Here is a 19,430-nt window from a genome sequence, read left to right on the forward strand (position 1 = left end):
GAATCAGAGAAGAAATGAAGAGTGTTTACTGAATAAAAAAAAGATGGAGTTCTAGTCATGTTTTACTGACTGTAAACTAATTAACTGGGGCAAGGCAGGACATCTAAGAGATGCTGTATCTATACTACCGGACAAGATGCATTTGCTATCACAACAAGAATTACAAAATATTACATCACACTCAAATGGAACACCTAAATAAAGCAGAAGTGAAAAAGAGATTTCCTTTGCTGTCTTTCCAAAATAGAGGGCCTGACTTCAACACTTGTGCTAATGTGGCACTAATTAGAATAAAAGAATCAAATCTTAAGAAAGTGATAACCAGATAATCATGAAAGTGTTTGTTGCACAGCTCCAGACAGCTTACAGTTTTCAGATCACTGCAATGAATCATAATGTGAAGTCAAAGAAACAAAATGAGAAAAAAAAAAAAATAGTTCAAGGACCTAATGTAATAAATTTATTCCTTTAAATGGTAAATACCTTTTTTCACAAGGAAAGGACTGCAAATACTAATAGGTTAGGAAAGGATAGCAACCTATCAGAGTAGTATTTTTTTTTAAATACAGAACCTAATAATAAAATTTTAATTGACATAACCATAGCACCTGTAAACTCACATATATGAAACACTATAGATATTTTTTCACGAATTAAACCCTGAAAATAAATGATTTTGCATTGCATTTGCCACAATACTTACAGAATAAACTACTTTCCAGATCCTTTCCATGATGAAATTACCACCTAATCACTGGACAGAAGTGGTTAAAACATTGCTTAGAAGCAATTTGACTGGTACCATTTTACTAAATTATTTGGACAACAACTGCCAAGCAAGATCAATCTTAAACTCCATTTGATTCAAGATGCTACTTTGAGCAGTGTTTAGTACTGAATGCTTAAGAGGTAAATGAAAGAAACATCAGAAAACCTAATGAGTATTAGCTTGGAAAATCTATGTAAAAAATGTCTATAAAGCACACTTTATGAAAACAAAATTGAAATCCATTTTATGCACACCACTTCAAACTGTTATCTTTTAGTATGTACCTTAAATTATTTTCAATTTATTTTAAATATTAATAAATTCAGCAACCTCAGAAACCGCAATAAGGTAATTAGTTTAAATTAGTTTAGACCAGCCTAACTAATTACAGAATATTCTGACTGTAGACTAGTTACAAAGGCTTAGCTGAGCACTGAACCTGACATAATTTAGATAGTATTTAGTGTAGTAAGAGTAATACTCTCTCTGTGCATCTTTTTACATCTGCTATACATACAGGCTTAAATGCAAATTGACAAACAGAATGGAAAGATCAGATTAGGAAGAGAAAAATGTGCTTTGTGCTGAGGATTAAAAAATGTTACTTTAAAGCTGACAAAAGGTGAAAAAGTTGTAGGACATGCAAGTATGTAGAGACTTCGTTGAGCTGTTGAAATAAGTTATCCTTTCCAAACTCTTAATGCACCCGATAATTTTTTATATAAAATTCAATATGCTGATTAAGTAAAAATAGTTCATATGTATTTGTGAGTTTAAAATGCTTAACAAGAACAAACTCCGCCTACAGTTATCTATACCCAATTGGCATCAAAGGGGTTAACCGTGTAGTCTAATAAACAACATGTGAAAGACAATATTTTATTTCTAACCTCTGCTGCCAGTTGCTGAAGAGAAGGAGATGCAACAGGATGTAAAGTTGAGTTGCCTGTGACTGGATTATGGAGGCTAAGGTAAGCAACAACATTTCTTTGAAGAACTCTCTTAAAATCCTACAACAAAAGCAGAGCAATGGTTATTACTATGCATCATTATAATTAAGACTTGTTTTGTTCTTTCAGCTCCTTTTAGGGAAAAACTGAACCCTACGCTTTTGTACTCTGTTATTGCCTAAGTATTACTTAACTACTACTTCTTACAATATACTGTTAAGGACTTCAAAGGACATCTTAATGTTATTTCTCTGTTATAGTGTAAGATAGAATTCCATTTCACACATCATCCTAACAGAACGCAAATATGCCTGGGAGGAATTAAAAATGACTACATGTGTAAGGCCAAAACTGAAAACATTACATACTGTGAAACAACATGATGACCTTTTAAACTTCTGCCAAACAGAAGACAAACTTCGTAAGTAATCATTACCAACAGTTAAATGTACTCAGTTTTAGAGAACAAATTCAGATCTGAAGTGCATAACTTTCCCAGTGTTTTCATTTTAGTACTTTTTTAGACTACAAAAATAGCATTTACAAACTGTTTCAATTATTATCTCTTTTTAAAAAAGATTCTCTTTGCCTTCTCAGTAATGGGTTACTCTTTGCGTTAAGCATCTCTTTATATTGAACAGAAGGGGTGTAATGCAATTACATCTGATGTAAAGCTGACTTGAAGTGGAACTAAACAAATTTTGCTTCCAGCCTGGATCTTTTCAATTTGATTTTTTCACCCCTCTTGTTTTTGAAGAATAATCATGTTGGAAGTATGAAACTTCAATGAGAGCTAGCTGCTTCTCACGCATGCTAAAAAGCAATTAACTCTTCATTTTATCTACTGTTTTAATTCAGCAGCCATGAACCTCTCTGCTAGCTATTCCTTTAATTTATTAACTTGTGTCCACTGTATGATCAACAGCACTGATTTTCTTTCAGTAAGCTGGTTTCTATTCTGCTGAAAGAAAGAGCTCAAGGAATTGTCTGTGTCAGATTGTATCTAACTCCTTAGCACAAATATTTGGAAAGTGAATCAGCACAAGCCATGGAGATACTGCAATGCTTATGCGATTAATGCAAACCATAGTACAGTTCTCTCCATTAAGTGCGGTCTTGATTCAATTCTCCCCACACTATCATTATCTACTGCCACACTTTTAATTGATAAGCCTATCAATTAAAAGTTAGTAACTGTTGAACCCCCAAGAAGCAGAAAAAGCCCTCTAAGCTATTCTTGTGCCTAGGTATTTTTCTGAGGTTTCCCCTCTCTCTCCTCCAAACTTTGGCAATGCCCTTTATTACAGTCCTCTGCTGAATTAGGGAGGGGAACAGTTCCCAAAGGCTGTAAAAGCAACGTGGACAGCTATAGAAACATGCAGTCTCGTTATCACATGCTCCATTCCACAGGAACTGCCTCTACAGATTTTTTCACTGCATTTGCTCTGGAGTTCATGAAGGTTCAGAGACAGACGTCACATGCTAGTTAATGAACCATAATTTCTATGCGGCGATTTTGTCATGTTTTTATGCTTTCAACAAAAGTAATCATTACTGCAATAAGTCTTTCTAAAGCTATTTTACCTCTGCCCATTCATATGAACCAATGTTCCCAAATAACGTTCCTCCCCATGAGCAAAAAACAATGGTCCGGTCAGGTCTCCAGCCTTTCTTAACCTTCAGTGTCAAGGCTTGTATAAATGCTGTGATGATAGCAGTGCTACTGGCCCATTCTTGTCCACTGTAAATATTCAAACTGTTGTGATGACTACCAATGATGACGTATCTATCTGAAATGTGAAAAAAGGGACAGACAGAGAATCTTATTTCTTCTGGATATTAGCATTAAAAGGATTTTTAGAAAGCCTAAAAGATTAACTGTATTAGTCTGTAATGTCATTAATACAACACAATGCTGTAAAAAAAAATATATGATCATATGCAAGACAATCATACACTATAAATAGATAAAACTGTGAATACTAGTTAAAAATATACTAGTAATTTTCCTAATTTAAACCCTGTGTCCTTGCCCTCATTGTTGCTTATTATTCTCCCTTCTTATAAATCTGATATATATCATTTTTACAGCCAGGACTTCTTCATATAAGAAAGTCCCAAGCTCACATTAGAGTGTTACAAAAAAATCACAAATGAATAAGCAGGAAACTCTATCTTCAATACATATTAGCATCCAAAAAAGAAAAGAAAAGGTGTGGCAGTACAATGAGAAACATAGAGAAAATACACAAAGTATTAGTACTCCCTCACCTGGAAGACAGTGTTCAGTGCTCACCACCCTATCTCAAAAAAGACATTGCAGAAACAGCAGTTGAGAAGCTGGTAACCAGAAGGGTTATATATCAGGACTTAGACTTCCATGTAAGGAGACACTGAAAAGACCTGGACTGCAGGTTTAGAGAGGAGACATGACAGAGGAATAGATATAATGAATGAAACAGAAACGATAAGTCAGACCTAGCAACTTTGATGATACTGGAGGTAACTATTTTATAAAGAGAAAAGCAAGAAGTTTCAACCTGAAATAAAGAACATGCCTATGGTTATCCAGAAAACAAACTCACATTTTATTTTTTTTTTCAGAGAAATTAAATGAAAACTTCATCTCTTAAGGCATAATATATAATCCAAATACTACGTCACAAATGTAAAGAACCTCATTTTGTTCCAAAAGGATTATGAGCTATGAAACAATATGAATGACTAGTGTGACTAAGGCGTGTCAAGAAGTCAAAGCAGAGTTATACTGAATGCCTTATTAAAATATTGGATCTTCTGTGTGAGATGAATTCAAAACTGAAGCCTCTTTGAAGGCCTGCTTCCTGGTTGTGTTCTAATATTTACTAAAGTCTCTTTCTGATCCAGATCTAGACTTATAAGGGAGTTCTTTCCATATAACAGAAGAATAGTTATCAAGTGATGCCAGATGCACAAGAATCTCCAAGTGTCATTTGGGTTCCAAAAGTGCAAAAATTTTTAGTTTTCTTTCTTTATCCAAGGGGATTCATTCTTCACTGTTGTCAGCACACTGGAATGCAGCAACACATAGGTGGGAAAGGCCTGTGTTTTATATTTACTTATAAAATTCAGTATCTTCTCCCCAGTTTTTTTTTGCAGTGACTGCTGCCTAGAAAGAATGTTAACTGAACACTTATGAACACATTATTAGACCACTCTCAGTCAAACTGACCTTCTACTTTTGTTTACCAAAATTCATGGAAATGTTGTTTTATACGGCATAAAAATGCTTTATAAGCAGGGTATCTGTTAGGTACCGATAAAACAGCATCTTCACTTAACTGCTTGGGGGGTGAATAGGCATGTAAATGAAAATTTCTTTCTAAAAGCAGAAATGCAAAATATAAATCTAAGTGTACATAGAATCATAGAATAGTTAGGGTTGGAAACGACCTTAAGATCATCTAGTTCCAACCCCCCTGCCATGGGCAGGAACACCTCCCACTAAACCATGTCACCCAAGGCTCTGTCCAACCTGGTCTTGAACACCGCCAGGGATGGAGCATTCACAGCTCCCCTGGGCAACCCATTCCAGTGCCTCACCACCCTTACAGTAAAGAACTTCTTCCTTATATCGAAACTAAACTTCCCCTGTTTAAGTTTTAACCCGTTACCCCATGTCCTATCACTACAGTCCCTAAAGAAGAGTCCCTCCCCAGCATCGTTAAAGGCCCCCTTCAGATACTGGAATTTAATGTAACAAAATGCAATCTACAACATAGATTTTTGCAACCTGCGTGTTACATCATGAGATGTTTAATTACAGGTTGCACAGACAGTGAAAAGTCACGGGTTCTTCAACTTAATGTTAGAAATTGGGAACAGAAATTAATGGCCTTACAGGCTTCTAGGTTGTCAGAGGAAGTGCCACCAACATAGGGTGAGCAGACAGGATCAATGCTTGCCCCATATTTTAATCTCTGTTCAGTCTGCGAACAGTATACGTGAAAGGGAGTGGAAAGAGACTTTATGTAAAATAGTATAGGTCATTTTGATGAGAAAAAAGCTACAAGCAGCAATTTACTGTAGGAGATGCAAGCTGAATGAACAGGGGTAAAAAATAACAGCTGGTGCCTCCTTTGAAATTCTTTATCTTTGCACATCTCTCCCTTTTGAATAGAGGCAATACCCTGAAGCAAATGACTATAGGAAAGGCATAGGATAAAGGATGGTCATGCTTACAGAGACAGCAGCTGTCCTTTCTCATAATCATTTGCTGAAGCATGTGGAGAAAGAGATCACAAGGTAATAAAAGAGAAAGAAAGGACTAGAGAAAGAGAAAAAATATTCACCAGATACTTGTGAATGTGATAAGATGGGATAGTATTCAGGGTAGTGATGAGCTGGACATCAGGGATTTATCGTTAAAAAAGAGTGACTTCATACTGTCTTCTCATTTTCAACCACGTCCAACAGAGCTACAAAATCAGTGTTAAGTTTTTCAGGGTTTAAAAGGCTACCAACTATCATATTTCCTCTGCTTTTAATATCTTGGTTGCATTTCGGATGCTCAAATGTCAAATTAGATCACTATTACACAGATGTGTTTGTGTTAGGAGACCTTTAAGCAAAAACCAAACAAATAAACAAAAATTCAAAATCCACCCTTGACAACGCTCTGCAGTCTTTAAGTGCTACAGATAAATTTTGCTTTTTTTCTGCATTTCTGGGAACATAAAGGTGACTGTTTCAGGTGCATGAAACTAGCAAAATCCGACTGAAATGACAGAGAATCAATGACAAGCAAACAACAAGTTCTCTAATCAATTGAGAAGGCATGGCTACAGTATCAACCAGGAAGAGTAGAGAAACAAAAGAAGGTTTAATATTGATCCCGTACATAATGTTCTCATTATGGATTAATTGCTTAACTCAGGCCTATATTAAAAGTCAGTTGCTATGGCCCTTGTTCAGCAAGACATTTATGGGATAAACTGTTGACACCTGGGAGTGCTATTGACTTCACTTCATTATATACCCTTTACTTTTTAAATTTAAGCAGATACTGACATACCTTTATGGTAACATCTTGTTAAGAATGCAATTATAAGATGAAAGATCCAGGCACAAAGAAGATAAAGAATTTATCAAACAGAAACTGAAGCCTTTTATTTGTCTTGCTTCTTTTCACAATTCAGTACATGGTATGTCTAAATATGGAAGTTCTTACCTTTCAAATTCCATGACTGCTATTTAGAACACACTAGCAATAGTAGACTCATAACTTCAAATTCATGAAGGAAATTAAATCCTTTATTGAAATTAAATTAACCATGCTAATTGTTTTCTATTTTGTTGGTTTTTTTTTGTTTGATTGCTTTGTTGTTTTTTTTTAAATGTTCTGGTGAAAAGCACAGCATTCAGCACACACAACACTAAGTCATTATTTCTCTAACAGGAATAAGCTTAAATCCTTCCCACCTCCTTTATTCCATCACTTAAACATGAAATGACTAGCCAGCCTCCTAAGGGACTCTAGATATATTTGCAACCTTTCTTCTGAACCTAATAAAAGAGCATTAATCAAGACAAATGTCATGATGTTTTGATGATGATGCCATCTGTACATTAGAAATTGGACTGGGTCTACAACCCTTTGCACTATGTAAATAGCCAGCAACAGTGCTCATTTGCGCTGCAGAAATCCTTCAACTTCTAGGCAAATTCACTTGCAGACAGAATAAGCTCAAAATTATCTTCTTTCCTATGATGGCCTGATTATCTTAGTATCTACATACAGTATCAAAGGAGGGATGAGATGTGTGGTTTATGCCACAGTTGCACTTAGAGTCTTGTTTAATTCATGGCTATACAGAACAGTAATTGTAATTCATAGACTTGTGTAAAACTAGCATAAGGCATGAATGTAACAAAACAAAGCTGCAGCAAGAGTGATTAAGAGCTTAGTCTCAGATTTTTGTACACTATAATCATATTTGATACTGGATCCTCAACTAAAAATCCAATCTAACTAAGCCAGAGATCATGCTGCTCTACACCTTAGTTTCAGTGAGACACTTGAATTTTGTAGGGATGTTCTAGACTTGAAGCATAGAGCTGTATTTCTCTCAAAATTCTGCCAACATCAGAAAAAAAAATCAAAATATTTTCTAAAGATGTATAGACAGCTTGCAAAATAATTCGAATAATGCAATAAAGTACACCCTAAAATTAAAATCACCAGTGTAGTTACCTGGTATAAAACACGGATACTCTCTACACCTGCTTTTTGTGTAAAAATATGCTTACTATATCTGCCTATAATATCTCCCTGAGCTCATTCTCTGTTTAACCCTTATGTTTTATTATAAATCAAACCACAACTGACTGTAACAAATGCTCTCTCCTTCCTCTGTATTAGCACATTACCCGTCAAAACAGAATCCTGATCCCAGCTATGACTTCCAGCCATCATGAAACAAATAATTGATACAAGTGCTAATGAGCTACTTACCGGGAAATACGGTCCCTTTTAAATATCCAATAACATTAGAAATTGTCTTGTAAGTTGTGACTGACTGAATATTCAGACTGATTATTTTTTTTCCTGTTAAAAGACAAAAAGAAAAAGAAAAACAGAATGTTAAACTTGTTTATCCTGCCAACTAATCTACAGGATGCAGATATAAATTCCCCACAAGTTAAAAAAACTAAACAAAACAAAAACTAAAACAACAAAAAAAACAAAAAACCCACCCAACCAACAAAAAAATCACAAAGTAACAAAGAAGCCCCAACAAAACAAGTAAAAAAAAAGACATTCTCTTAGTCCCATTTTAGCAGTGGGGTTCAAAGCTGGAATCTCAAAAGAGATCTCTATTCCTTGAGTTAAAAGATCATTCAATTCACCAATAAATATTATTTCAGTCTTTACCTTGGTAGTTTTTTTTTTTCCCACCTAATTCTTCACCCAGGTCAATCTTTCAGTAACATTCACAAAATTATACGTGGTTTATGTTAAACTATTCTGAAGAAAACCCCCTATGTTAAATCAGATGGGAAAAGTTAGACCTTTGCATTACTTATCACTTTGATGGCATAGCATCTGGTTATACATTTCTGAACTTAAGGCAACAGAAGACAGGGTTTTGTTTTTTTTTGGTGTTTTTTTTTGTTTTTTTTTTTTTTTTCTTTTGTTTGTTTGTTTTTGGCTTAGCTGGTATCAGCTGAGGAAATGGAGCAAATACAAAGGCAGTAAAGTTCACAAACCTACTAAAACATACAGGACTTGCCAGTATTACTATGCCAGTTAAGACTGCAGTGCACGATAAAGCCACAGAGAAGTAAATGTCTGAGTCAAAATAGCTTAAGAAATTTAACTGTCCTTTGCTGAAAACCACTGTCATTCCCTCTGTGTCTCAGGTGGGTCACACTGACCATTCTAACTCCTGCAGTTTTTGTCAATGGAAACAAAACAACTAACTACAGGGAGCTGCAGATACCTTTAAAATGTTTCATTTGCATTATAATAGGCTGTATTGACATTCACCTCATCTGAAAGGTCATAAATTCTATGTGAGAAAAGTCAAAATGTCTTAAAGGGCTCAAACTTAAATGCTAGCAATTATCTGACAATAACCACCCTGTCATCCCAGACCTTCAGTGAGGTTCTCTTACATCGAGTGCAGCACCACCCCCATGAGCCTGAATTCCTTCCATGTCCTTATCCCAGCTGTCACAGACCAAAATTAAAATATTCCGTGGATATTTTGTCTCTATCTCCCAGGCTATTATCCTCCCAAGGATGTATTTCTAACAGTTTGTTTCCTGGCTATGTTTCCCGAGATCATGAGGAATGTGCAAGTGAGAGCTTACTCCAACACGTAAAATAAAAACAAGACATCTCTATGAATACTTTTTTCAGGGTTCATTTGCTGGTACTTCATCTGAGAAATTTACTTTAAAATTCTCATAAAATAAAATCCAATATATTTTCATTCAGTAGTCTTCAGTGATAATTTGGAAAAAGCAAACTAACTGCTAGACTCTTTTTTTGTTAAAAAAAAGAAAGTCCTAGCAATATTTATTCTACTTTCTACTCAGATAAAACCTGTTATAAACAGATGTGCCCTGTACGTGACAACTCTGTTTTTATTAGAATGCAACAGTAAAGAAAATGCAGGTCAAGAACGATTAATTAAAAATAACTCACACCACATTTTGCAATAATCAGTCACAGCAAGTTTGTATTTTGATCCGTCATGCATATGTTGGGGTTTAAGTTATAATTAACTTCACTCTTCTGATGTAAGTTACTGTTACTAAACATATGATGATGAATTCTTTGTTCTATAAATCTCAATATTATTCTAGAGATTTTTAAGAAACTACATCAGTAAGAAAAAAAAAATCAATCCAGAGAGTTCCCAGCACTGTACTGTCACCTATGCTCTCTTTTCAGTATTTTAAACCAATGTAAGAACAGCTCATACCATCCACGTTAATCAAGCAATTTAAATTTTATCTATACTATGCAAGTTACTTCTTGCTGCTATTTCTCACCTACAACCAATCTAGAGCCAATTTACTCTGATTAAAATAAGATTTTCAAGCCCAAACTGATTTCCTTTCCTTTTCTAACCCTACAACATTTTAGATAGGTTTCTTTAGGCCCCATTTCAAACAAAAAGGACATACACCCTTTTGAAGACAAGTGACTTAACTGTTTTTCTTTAATCAACATCAGCTATCCAGTCTTCAGCTGATAAGAAAAAAATGGAAAATTAACTCCTGGCAATACACATATTCTGGAATCAGATATTGGAGTTAATAGTCATGTAACACAGCAGTCAGCTTAAAGTGACTTGGGCTTAAAGGCTTAGTACACCAGATGAAAAGGTTGAAAGTACTCTTTGGAGTATGTAGCAGAAGTGAAACTTAATCGCCTTTAAACAGTTCTGACAACAAACCGCTCTTCCAAATGCTGTATTTTAAAGATTTTGACATCTTTCTTTTTTTTTCTGTATTCTCTGAAAATTAAGTAAACTTAGGTTAACATTATTTAGGTTACACTTTGAGTTTACATATTCTGAAGTAGAAGAAAAGTATTTATAGTCTGTATTATTTATCTATTTATTTCTTGACTTGGAAATTATAAACTGCCTCATACCAAATGACTACCTACTCCTCTCACAATTACATAGTTATTTTTGGAAATGCAGTTATTTCCCATTCAATTTGGACTTCCTATTCATTTAGAACTTCAAATGAACAAAAAACTACTTGCGGCCTGTAAAATGAATTATGTTTTATTTGGGGTTTTTTTTGCTTTTAACCTTATCCTAAGCTCATACCAGCATACAGGAATATAGACTTGAGTCTGATTTTCTAATATATTGGTTAAATTCTTGAATCCTGATCATACTAACCATCTATAATCAGACAGTTTTCTGAACATTCATTTCAGTGCTGTACTTTAAAAAGCATCACGGACTAAGGTTTAAAAACTGAACTCATTTGACAAGATTTTTGCTACTTATGAACAAAACTTTCCCTACATACCCATTTAACTCAAGTGTAGAAGTATCAAGTACTAACTAAATTCATGTATTTTGATAATGCAGTTCTTGTATCATAAACCCAGAAGTTATTTCAGAAGATTGCAGAAACAAGGTACATTGAATAACTTTAATTAATCCAGTTTTTAACGTGAATATAATTCCCACTGAAATAAACATAAACCACACCTGAATAAAAATACATCAGTTTGAAATCACAGTTAAAGTAAAACTTTCAAACATCAAATATCCACGGCCATGTTATGTGGGGGGCACTAATTCAACTGAGGTAGTCAGGATAACATTACATTCAACAGAGTTCTTGTTCCAGTCATTCAAAAACCTTACATCAAGTTCTAATAACTGCTAACTTTCTGAACACACACACACACACACACACACACACTATCAAGCTTTTCAGACACCCTGAAAGCGAATCATTATTTTAATAATAAAACTATGGTTTTCTAAGTTATTTGCCCCAAGACCTGAGGCTTTAAAGTAATATCAAATACCACAGAGCAGGATGATACAGAGAGAACTAACAGTGGAATGCAGAGACAGCATAGAGTATTTACATATTAAAAAAATAAATAATCAAATATGTCATGGATTTCTTATATTCTATTAGTGATACTGTACGGAGTAATATGGACTGGTACATAACATTTGGGATACCCTGTCAAGTACACCAATACAAGTATACATTAAACATATAACAGCAGATTTTGCTGTCATTTGAAACAAATGCTTAATTTTCATCAGATGTTATCATTTAGAATGAGTACATTCCAACTGACTACTTCCATATTAGACTGCCTAGTTAATGGGCTTTTGAAATCTTACTGGTGTGGGAAAAATATATTTTATTTAGTTCTCAGTATTTCATCATGTCAATTCCAAATGAGTGCAAAACCTTATCTATCCATATTTTGCACCAGTTTTCAATTAAGTTCATAGGACTTTAAATGAAGACATGTAGCTGTCATAAGCATTTATATAACAATATAACTTGCATACCAAAAACCTACATGAAATGTAACTTTAAGGAGGCTCTAAACCAGGATGGCCTAATGAGATATAGAATAAATGTGTCACTCAATATCATAGTTATGAATTTTGAGAATGCTTCATATTGATTGTCTAGTTGAACTTCATCATCTCACGCTATTTTGAGAGATTCTTCATCTGCTTTACAGCAACCAAAAAAAAAGCATCACACACACAAAATAACAGCACAGAACAGAATTCTGAAAATACATCTTGCTCAGTTACAATTCTGGTAGAAAACTCGTGAGCCTTCAGGTAGTAGTAGGGAGAAAATACGTTAAAAAATGCTTCACACTGTTTATGCTTCATTTTTTTCATGAACTTTTATTTAAAAAGAGAAAGTACAGAATCTAAAGCAAGCTCAAAAGGAAAATCTGAGAGGATTAGTATAATTGTTTGTATTCGGTATGTCTGTATTACATCTGACTTCCCTACTTAACGTACTTCTTTGCAATGCCGGTAAGTAATATCTGAAGAACATCGTTATACTTCCACTGTTATGTGCAATTAATTCAAATTTTGTAGATATGATGTGCACTGCCACACAATATACTGTCATGTTTATTTCTTTTTTTTTTGGATTTACATTTAGCATAGTGCAAATACTTAGAAATCATGGAATTGTTTGCATATTGATAGCATAGTATATGATGGCACAGCCAGAGTTCATTAAATACAGTATTCTTTCTTCCCTCTGACAGCTAGCAAGCTACGATGGAGAAACACATATAACAACATCACAAGGCTGTAGCCTAATAGGAGGATATATATGTCCTTTATCTTTCCATGCCCTTCTTCTGACTGAGAAGAAGATAAGCGTGATTTGCACTACTGCAGCACTTGGCAGAGAACTTCGTCTTGGACAATGATCACATAATATGGAAACTAAAAGACTCTTCCAATTATTCCTTTCATATAACTAGATTCAAATTTCGTATGATCAGAGTTATCTATAAGACTCAGTATAATGACCACCTGATGCATGGAACAGTATAAAATACATGTTCAAAGTCTTACACAAAATTCTTATGCTAGAAGACTTCAGGAGCAGTCACTTCTGTTTATCTGTTCCACTCTCACCTGTTTTCGTAAAGAAGTGGATTTGCTTGCAGGCTATGATGAAGCTTGCATTGTAGTCATTAAGATTATTCACTACTGATCAGTCAAAGTCACAGCAAAAGTCATTAAGAGCTCATAAGGAATGGGGTCTTGTTCTGTATATGTTAACTTTACTGATATGTTCTGAAATAATATACTCTTTATGATCTTGTTCGATACAGACAACCTTTCTCGTCTTCTATCTTGGATGCAATTAGTATGAGTATGAAAACTGACACTTAAAGAAGAGGAAAATTACACATATCTCATTAATATTTTTAACCACCAGACTTCCAGGCTATGAGGTTTTCCACTTAATACCAAAGAAGCAGCAAATGATCCTTCCCTGACAGTGTTCAACCTGACAGGATTCAAGGCCAGGTTGGACAGAGCCTTGGACAACATGGTCTAGCATGACGCTTCCCTGCCCATGGCAGGGGGCTGGAACTAGATGATCTTAAGGTCCTTTCCATCCCTAACTATTCTATGATTCTATGATTCTCTATGGTCATTAGTGATGAAAAATACTTTTTAAATTAAATTCCGATAGATTTACTTCACATACTCAAGAGATTCACTGAAAATGGATGACTTGCATGTGACTGAAATCCACCAACTGGCAGGTAACTTAAACAACAAAGAAAGTTTACTGCAACACAGCAGGACTTCCTTCATTTATGTTTATAGGCGTGCTTTAGATTTACATTAGTCTTCATAATGTTCTAGAAAATATCCTAGTAATATTCTATAAAAAAAAAAAAACAAGCTTCGGAAGCCTACGGCTTCTCTACAGCATTTCACTCTTAACTTCCTTCTAATTGCCCATTTTGCGGAAAAAGTTCATGGGAGCACAGAATTTCAAATTAATGAAGATTATCAACGATGCACCACACTAAATAAAAAGCAAATCTAATTACTAACTTCAACTAACACAAAACTAATAACTAACTTCAATTCCCACTGTTCGCTTTGTAGGTTCTAAGCACTCATTATATCTCAGATGTTTCCCTCCTTATCCTCCTACCCCCTCTGTCACATTATGTCTCTTGAAAACTGCAAGGCTAAGGGAAAAAAGAGGCACTGTGAGAAAACTGTATATAAATGTTTAATCATTACTGATGAATCTGCTGTTCAGCTTTTTGAAACATACTGATGAGAGAATTAAGATCATTTTATTCTAATAAATTTTAAGCCAACCAATCATCTGAATTGCTCATTCACCTCTTTTGACAGATAAGTGATGAGTTCTACGTCAGAAGTGAAATCACTCTCTTAAGTTTGTGCAAATCAACGGGAAGACTGAAAATTCAGCCTTCGCTGCTCTTATATGCATTGCTCTGTTCAGCATTTTCTCTTTAGTAGCTGTTGCTATTATTATTATTATTATTATTATTATTATTATTAGTTACACAAGATTTGTTATTAGAAGACCAGTCTTTTATCTCTTCCATTAAGGCTGCTACTGAACACTCAGTACACTGTATGCTCCAGCATATCTATAGTTTCACCATTATTTCAAGGCAAATACTATCATAATGCATTACAGAATTAGGCAATGTTTCTTATCATACACACTACTTGCTCAATAAACTAACAATTTTTAAAATAAATTTGACAGGAATTACTGTGGCTCAGAAGCTTTACATTGAATCAGACACAAGCTGTTGTGTTCATCCAGAGTAAGTCACGACACAGATTGGCTTTTACCAGACTGCTAGCTTGGAATATTCTTTCTTTCATGAAATTTGCCACCACACAGAATTCCTGCCTTCTCACGGTAAAAAAAAAAAAAAAAGACATGCCATGTGTCACAGAAAAAAAAACAAAACAACAGAATAAGCTACCCTTTAGGGGTTTCTGTCCTGCAGCCTCCACTCAAAGCTTCTTGAGAAACATAGACAATGCAGCCTTTTATCATTCCAAAATGAATGCCATTTGCCACCTCAAGATCATCCTTTTCTTCAGGTACTTCAGCTGTTGAAAACTACAATACTAGGAAGCTTCACATACCCCACCTGGAATAGTTAAGCATTTGTTTCTTCCAAAATGACCCTTTCTTGTTTATATAGTCTTTATCTACTGGTTGTAGGGAAGATCAGTTAATCTTAAAAATATCTAGTCAGCCATGCATGAAGAGCAACAGTTCTGCCTAACCACAACAGATTAAGCCATGAAGGATGAGGTCTTTCTGCCTTCCTTTTTAGTATGTGTAACTACAAATGCTAACGCAAGCCATAAAATTAATCACCCTTTTTAATGACTTGTTGTATTGTACTTCTAATCCAAAATAACTTTCCAAAAGCAATACACAAGTGACATAGCACATATGTGATAGTACAATGCTTGCCCTTATAATGTGCTTTACTATTATCATTACTGTATATAGGACAGGATACAGCGGCTAATTTAATTTGCCTATCCCTTCCAAGATTAATGATTCAAATCAATTAAGTTAAACAGATATTACAATAAACCACATTTTTTTTCTGCCCTTTTTTGGGGGGTGAAAGATATACTAGCACAAAATGAATATCAAGACAGAGTAACTTTAAATATGCACCTCATCTAGAACCTTATCTAGAAGGTGTTACTTCATTGAAACACTGTACAATATGTTGCTGGAAGACTGTGTTCTAACTTTTCCCCCCGCCACATCAGCAATAAGTATTTACAAGCAGTAGTACATATGATGTTGCTAATGGTATTATCTCTGAAGAGATATTCTGAATGCATTCTTTTGTTACATCCAGGTGTACTCAAGGTATTTTGTTCTTATCATGATGATCATTTTCCTGGTAAAACTTGGAGGAAAAGGTGCCTGACGATTCAGACAATAATACATTATTTATTCTACATCAGACAGAAATTAAGAAACACAGAGAGATGCATCACTGTTTAGAATTACTGTATTTTTACACCAGAAGCAGAAAAAAAAAAAAAAGAATAACTTTAGTATGGCCATTGATGCCTAATATTAAAATCACATTTTTAGCAGTATGAGGCTGAACAAACCATACTGTAGAACTAACAAAATCTCCCTAGTGATGGTATCAAGATAGACAGCTTTTAGAGTAAATAAAACACTTTTTTTTTTTTTAACCAACACTTCCATCTGTCAGATTTTATATGATTTTTAGATTGTTCATAGCCTCTTCTAGAAAGCAGCTAAGTAAAAGATACTCTTATGATATATACAGTTATGGAAACAAAACTGGAGTCCTTGAAGAACATTTCATAGAAGAAAAAGATGTTTATAAAGCATTACCTGCTGCTGGCCATTGGAGGGGTATACACCTATCTTTTTGGACAGTGTCCTCAGGTAAGGAAATGAGTTTTTTGGCAAGCACTGCAGAAATTGGTTGTACTAACAATGTTGTGAGGTTCAGTCGATTTTGTCTGTAGCTTCCATCTTAAACAACAGAAAGAGAACAGCAATTTAATGAATGAAAATTAGAAGAATTTTCATTTGCATAAAGCAAACAAAAAAAGCAAGTACTTACAATACAACTTAAAACAGCTGATTTAGATAGATAGCTGTTATTTTGTACTTACCTTACCGGGAAAAATAATAAAAAAAAATCCCTAAAGAACATGTGCCACCAAATTACACATTATAGTATTTGGGGAATAGTTTCACAAGAAACAAATTGGCAGAGTCAAAGAAAATATTAGATGGTATGTGACTTAAGCACAACAAATTAAATTGGTGCATAGTTAAAGGAATCAGTGGAAAACAGAATTACTCTTTGGCAGTAACTTTCAAATTGAAGTAAGAACTGAACAGAGCCTTACAGACATTTAAGCAGCCTGAAATAACATATAAGTGTCTGTCTGTAGTGGATACTGCTACTACTGATAAGGGTTGTGAGATTTGCCAGGGATACCATGATGTTTAAATTCTTCAGTAGTGCTAGTTAGTACTAGAGCTAGGGGCGAGCTTCCACACAAACAAGCTTTTGTGAGAACTCTGACAAGGAACAAACCACACAGGTATGAAAAACCTGCAACTTGATGAGATGTGCTTCCTTGCATATACCAAAAGGGCTGATTATTTTTTTTTTAAAACTGCCCTCACTCTTTTTAAAGAATACAATATGATCACCTCATTGACTCAAAGCGGGTTCAGTGCAGCTAAGGAAACTACAATAAAATGCAGAGATATTTCCCTGTTGGAAGGTTGAAGGCCTCAGCTGAAGGAGGACTGGAGTAAGAGTACTGAACAGACATGTCAAGTGGAGGAAGGTACAGATCAGAAAGCATCACAGTACTTCATTTACAGACTTAAGATCTTCAGAAACCACAGCACAAAATCCAAAATGTTAGTTTCCTCACATGACTGTCCAGCATTTAAGCATGGGAAGGTTTCTGGTGAGATAATTTGATATTTTGGGAGACCAATTAATAGAACTCAATTAAAAAAAAAAAAGGCAAACTCTTCACATGGAAATGCTCTGAAGCACTTAAGGATAGCGTGCTGAACTATTTCAGCTGGCCTAATACAGGCATCATCTCTTTCCATGGAAAGCAAGTACTTGCAGACAAAATCCTACCTCAGAAAAGGAGCACAGGGCAGAAAACAGTCCCAGATCAACTGTTTTAGACTTTTTGATGCAAAAGTCTAAAAGCCTTCCAACACACCCACCCATACTGAATAACTTGCAAAATTCCAACTAGAGATTTAGAATACAATGCCTCTCTCTCCAAGACCTTTATAAAACAAATACCACGTTTTCTGTTGACATGGAGTTCTTTACAACCAGAAGGAATCCTTTACATTCTGTATGACTACAATGACAAAGCTCTCAGAAATCAGCAACACACATTCTAATAAATTTCTACAAAATTACTATCAGAAATGTTACTTAATCACAATATTAAAAAAATGCACACATATCTTTTTTTCTTTCTTATTTTTGTCCTGGTATTGCCTGAGACTTCTTACACTATGCCCTTACTCATAACGCAGAAACCAACCAAGGCTATGCCATTTAATTATAGAAAAAGTGTTGTTCAGCTTTTAAACGCAGTGGAAATATTATCAGTGCTCAGTTTGAGAGAATTAGACAAATTAGACAAAGTCGAAAGGTGAAACTTGCTCAAAACATAATTTAGAAAGTTTTGTCTGACTGAAGTTGGGCAGGGTTGCAAATCCCTCAATGTTGTTATTTGATTAAATTGATGGTAAAATCATCTTCCTCAAGCTTTGAGAGTCTGTTTCTGGAATCAAAAGGAATTCTAAAATGTCCATCAGACGTGTAGCAGACATTATTTTCTGTCCATTGCTTGTCAATCTGCAGACTCTATCACAGGAGTGATGAATCTCAAACTGTTGTAGATAAAAAACATCTCTCCTTTCTCCATTTACCCACAACTTGAACTTCAGATCTGAATAAACTGTAAAAAGTACACTTTCAAGAAAAATTTACCAGAGAAAATCTCCCATGTTTAAAAATTAATCACAATATAAGATGGAGTGCATGCAACAACAACCTCCCCCCCCCGCCACTAAAATATTTAAAATATAGAAATGGAAATTTAAAGTTATTTGGAAGAAAACTGTCTAAGAGAAGGAATTAACAAAGAAATGCATAGGCAGGTGGTAAAATATCTACGACTGATTTTTTTTTAAGAAAATATTAAACAAACATCTGTCAGCAATGATGTAGTTATGGTTGATTTCTTCCCTGAGGGAAGGTGCTAGATTAGATAACCTCTTGACATCTTTTTCAGGCCTGACTTATACAATTCTCTAGTAACTGAACTGGACTTCATATTAAAAAAATGCCTGGTGAAGGGGGAGGGGGGGGGGGGGAAAGGAGGACAAAAAAAAAAGAGTTCCTTTCCAGAAATTAATTAGTCGCCATAAGAGTACATTGTTTAAGAAGCTGAGTAAAGCTATATACATCATGATCAGGATTCAAAAAGGAAAGACGCAAGACTAATCTCTCCAGTAAAACACAATATAGACTGAAAAAACTGGAGACTTCCAGGGCTACCAGTTGAAGCAAAATCGTTCGTTAGCTTTTA

General features: G+C 34.8%; 1 protein-coding gene across 12 annotated transcripts in view; it reads right to left on the reverse strand.

Moving 5' to 3' along the window:
• NAALADL2 (N-acetylated alpha-linked acidic dipeptidase like 2) overlaps nt 1-19,430 on the reverse strand; it is a 489,585-nt gene that overhangs the window by 101,409 nt on the left and 368,746 nt on the right. For all 12 annotated transcript variants that reach the window (XM_057411595.1, XM_057411593.1, XM_057411591.1 and 9 more), the window contains 4 exons: nt 16,669-16,812; nt 8,213-8,305; nt 3,304-3,509; nt 1,660-1,779 (listed from right to left, as the gene is read on the reverse strand). In XM_057411595.1, coding sequence (XP_057267578.1) covers nt 1,660-1,779; nt 3,304-3,509; nt 8,213-8,305; nt 16,669-16,812 — 563 coding nt within the window. The remainder of the gene's footprint in view (nt 1-1,659; nt 1,780-3,303; nt 3,510-8,212; nt 8,306-16,668; nt 16,813-19,430) is intronic.

Source organism: Pezoporus wallicus, unplaced genomic scaffold, assembly GCF_028554395.1.
Source record: "Pezoporus wallicus isolate ANWC-B61680 ecotype Strahan unplaced genomic scaffold, APGP_CSIRO_Pwel_v1 contig_6899, whole genome shotgun sequence".
Classification (NCBI taxonomy): domain Eukaryota; kingdom Metazoa; phylum Chordata; class Aves; order Psittaciformes; family Psittacidae; genus Pezoporus; species Pezoporus wallicus.